Below are 3,606 nucleotides of genomic sequence, written 5' to 3'. Positions count from 1 at the left end.
TATGCTACAAGTTGTCCCCTATTGGGGTTATTTCTATTTCCCTCAGGAGGAATTTTTGTTGAATTTGAATATAAAATTTCATTTGAAAGATTACTCCTAATATTTTTTTTGGGGGAAAAAGTTCTTCGTAAACAAAATCCTAAAGGTGTAAACTATAAAATTTAAAATATAAAAAATAAATAGCAGAATTAATTTATCATTATAAATTTTGATAATAAAACAGGTTGTACATGCGTTTAAATTTAATTTTCATTTACTTTATAATAAATGAAAAAAAGAAAAATTATTCCTAATATTAAAGCTGCTACCATAGAAACGCGGATATAATTGCTGTTTAACACATGTTCTTCATGTACTCTATTACCAGGATAATCCATGTTACTAATTATATTTGTTGTAGAATCTGAGTTTGAACCCATAGTTATACCTCTTTGATTAGTTTTTTCAATTAGATTAAAGTTGATTAAGTTTTTTACTTGTGAAAAATTGTTATTTAATGGATCTACACTCCCCATGTTTAAATTCTTTATAATATTATGTGTTTCTTTTAAATTTCTAATGTATCTGCATAAATTGTATTTATCTTCGTTTGAATTTTTTGGAGGACAAGATAGGGTTCCATTACCGAATTTCCATTTGAATCCTCCTATGACTTCTACAGTTTGTGAAGGTTTTTTCTGTGTTTCCGAAGATACAGGATTCAAGGGGTCCGTACTTTCGTTTTTTGTGTTTTCAGTTTTTACGTGTTCAATTTTCTTTGGGCTCAAATCATTGGAATTTCTATCATTAGATTCTAATGTTGAATGATTCTCTTGATATTGAACTATGACACCGGACGGATTTGCATAGGTGGGAAAGTTCATCTTATTTTGAGCATATTTTTCATCCGTATTATATTTAAGAGGTTTGAAGGGAAATTTTGGAGATATATGCGATGCTTGACGTAAACTACACATTAATCTTCCATCACCAATATGCTTACATGGTCCTGTGTAAAATGTGTTCATAATATTTGATTCTTCACCCTGAGAAGTAACAGAATTACCAGATGATGAAGGTTTCTTTTCCTTTTCTAACTTATCACAGCTTCCTGTACCCCCATTGTTTAATTTATATAATAGTTTATGGGGATTTAAATTGTCATCACATTTAAAATAATTGAAGCAATCATGTAACCATGAACCATTGCAACATTCGTATTTTTTTTTATGCTCATCATAAAATGTACAAATTTCAGTTAAATATTTTTTATATTTGTCTAATTTTACATGTTCACAAGTTTCATAAGTCTTAATACTATTATAATTACTAAAATAATCATATAAATATTTCTCTTCTATCTTTTTTTTTAAGTTATCCAAGTCATCTTTATTTAGGTCAAATAAACAATTGTATACGCGATAAGTATACATAATGCAATTTTTTTGCATTTAAAAAATTAGCAGCGACTGATTGTTTTGTTTCTTTATCTTTAGCCTTTTCTATAATTTTTCTTAAATTTTCATACAACCAATGTCTATAATGAAAACAGAGAGTATTAAATTCAGTTGTATTCATATTATCGAATAAATAATCTGCATTTCGAGCAATTTTCCTGCACAACATATGGGTATCACTGTCTTTTCCATTTTCTTCCTTATTAAACATATCACAACACGTTTCAAAATTTTTTTCTTTTACATCACTATTAAATTTTTGATATATATTATATGAAGAAGATTTTTCTAAAATTTTGTCCTGAATTTTAAGAAAAATAAATGAATTATGTAGGCAAGTACAATCAATTTTTAAAAACATAAATTTATTTGTTTATTTGTGCAACATATTTATATGGAATTAATAATTTTTTAGATAATAAAATAACATGCACCCATATGTCTTCTTCTGCTGTTGCTGTTGCCATTTTTTTTAATATATGTAAAATAAATAAATCATTAAGGAAATACTGAAATAACTTAATATAATGAAAAAAGAGAATTATATATTTAGGGTTTAAGGTTTAGGGTTTTATGGGTTATGGTTTATGTTTTCTTATTTAGCGTTTAGAGTTTTAGGTTTGGGGCTCAGATTTCAGGATTTTTTGGGTTTAGGGTTCAGGGTTTAGGTTAAGTGTTTAGGGTATAGGTTTGATGTTTTACGATTTAGAGTTTATGATTTATGTTTTCATGTTTAGCTTTTAGGTTTTAAGTCCCAAGGTTTAGGTTAAAGTTTTTAAGGATATAGTTTCAAGGTTCACTTTTTGGTTTAGGTTTCAGTGTTTATGCTTTTTACTCATGTTTGATGTATTTTCTATTGTGTTCTGCGTTTATAATAGCATATTGGGTTATATTATTTGATAACCTGGCCGTAAATAAAAAATAACTAGCATTAATTTAAGTCAATATGCAGGTAAATTTACATAAGTACTTATCCTCATATGAATGAAAATAAATTTATTTATTTTCGAAATAAATAATAACTTCGGATTTGTACGAGTATAAGAAATATTTGTAATGGTTTTAGAAAAAAAAAAAAACGTTAGGTCTCTTTTTTTCAAGGAAATTTTCTAATTACTAGTTAGATCGTCTAGCGTGCAGCAAAATATAATTATACATATGTATGTAGGTACGAGCGTTGTGGGTTACGTGGAAAATGCTTCTGGAGCTTTTTTTAGCAGGGCTAGTAGCTTCCTGACGCGCCGTGCTCTCTGTTTCACTCGAGGGGGGTGTGTTGTGATGTTGTTGCAGCGAACTAATCAGCATCATCCTCAAGCAGGTATTATATACATATGTAATAATATGTATACACTGTTTTGGGTTCTTTTTTTTTTCTTTCACGATGACACCCTCTGCTAAAAGGGCAATTTTCCCCTCGTTAGCAGTTGCGCGCAGCAGAGAGAGCATATGTCATCTCCATATAATATGCTGCACGATTATACAACACAAATAAGGCGTAGTAATGTGCATGGGAGAAATACGAAAAAAATATTTCCTTGTACAGATAAATAAATAGTGCACTTCCTGGGCAGGCCTCCCTTCCTCCGATAAGAGCCATGCATTCAGTTAAAAAGTTAAAGTTTCAAAATACAATGAAACAAAAATGGGTGGGATTACAAAAATATTATGCAGAAAAAAATGCTAAGTGTTTTTCAAAAAAAATCAAGGGAGGGAAATAACAAGCGGCCTTGGTATAAAAATACGACACGGTAATATATGTTGCAGCCCGTGGGGGGGAGAGAACCCCCAAAAAAAGAAAAAAAATATAGCAAGTGAACACTCGGGGTGGGTAGGAAAATGTGGATGCACCACCTCATTTAACAAACGATTTGGGAGGGAAGAAGAAGAAGAGGATCGGTTTCTCACATTTATTCATAAAAAAATTGTTAACAATTGGTGGGGAGGAAGAAACTCCAAAGTGGAAAGAAAAGTTGAATACGGGGTGAGCATACCATCTAATTGGCAGTGCTTCAGGGTTTAGGGTACACTAAATATTTTTATCTATGCGAAACCTTATCAACGACCGAAAAAAAAATTGAACGTTTATTTAATATAAAGTAAATTAATTTTTTCTGTTGCTCAATTATAATATAATTGAAATTTCTTTTTGTCTGTAATATTTTACCACCAG

General features: G+C 29.9%; 1 protein-coding gene across 1 annotated transcript; it reads right to left on the bottom strand.

Moving 5' to 3' along the window:
• Nucleotides 1–242: 242 nt before the first annotated feature.
• Nucleotides 243–1,430, bottom strand: PCYB_001730 (hypothetical protein; the record flags this gene model as incomplete). Its single annotated transcript, XM_004227595.1, has 1 exon — nucleotides 243–1,430. The coding sequence occupies one exon, from the start codon at nucleotides 1,428–1,430 to the stop codon at nucleotides 243–245; it is 1,188 nt and encodes a 395-aa protein (XP_004227643.1).
• Between the last annotated feature and the right edge of the window lie 2,176 nt (nucleotides 1,431–3,606).

The sequence above is a fragment of the Plasmodium cynomolgi genome (genome assembly GCF_000321355.1).
Source record: "Plasmodium cynomolgi strain B DNA, scaffold: 0038, whole genome shotgun sequence".
NCBI classification, from domain to species: Eukaryota; Apicomplexa; class Aconoidasida; order Haemosporida; family Plasmodiidae; genus Plasmodium; species Plasmodium cynomolgi.
This window is presented reverse-complemented; position numbering and strand designations above follow the sequence as displayed.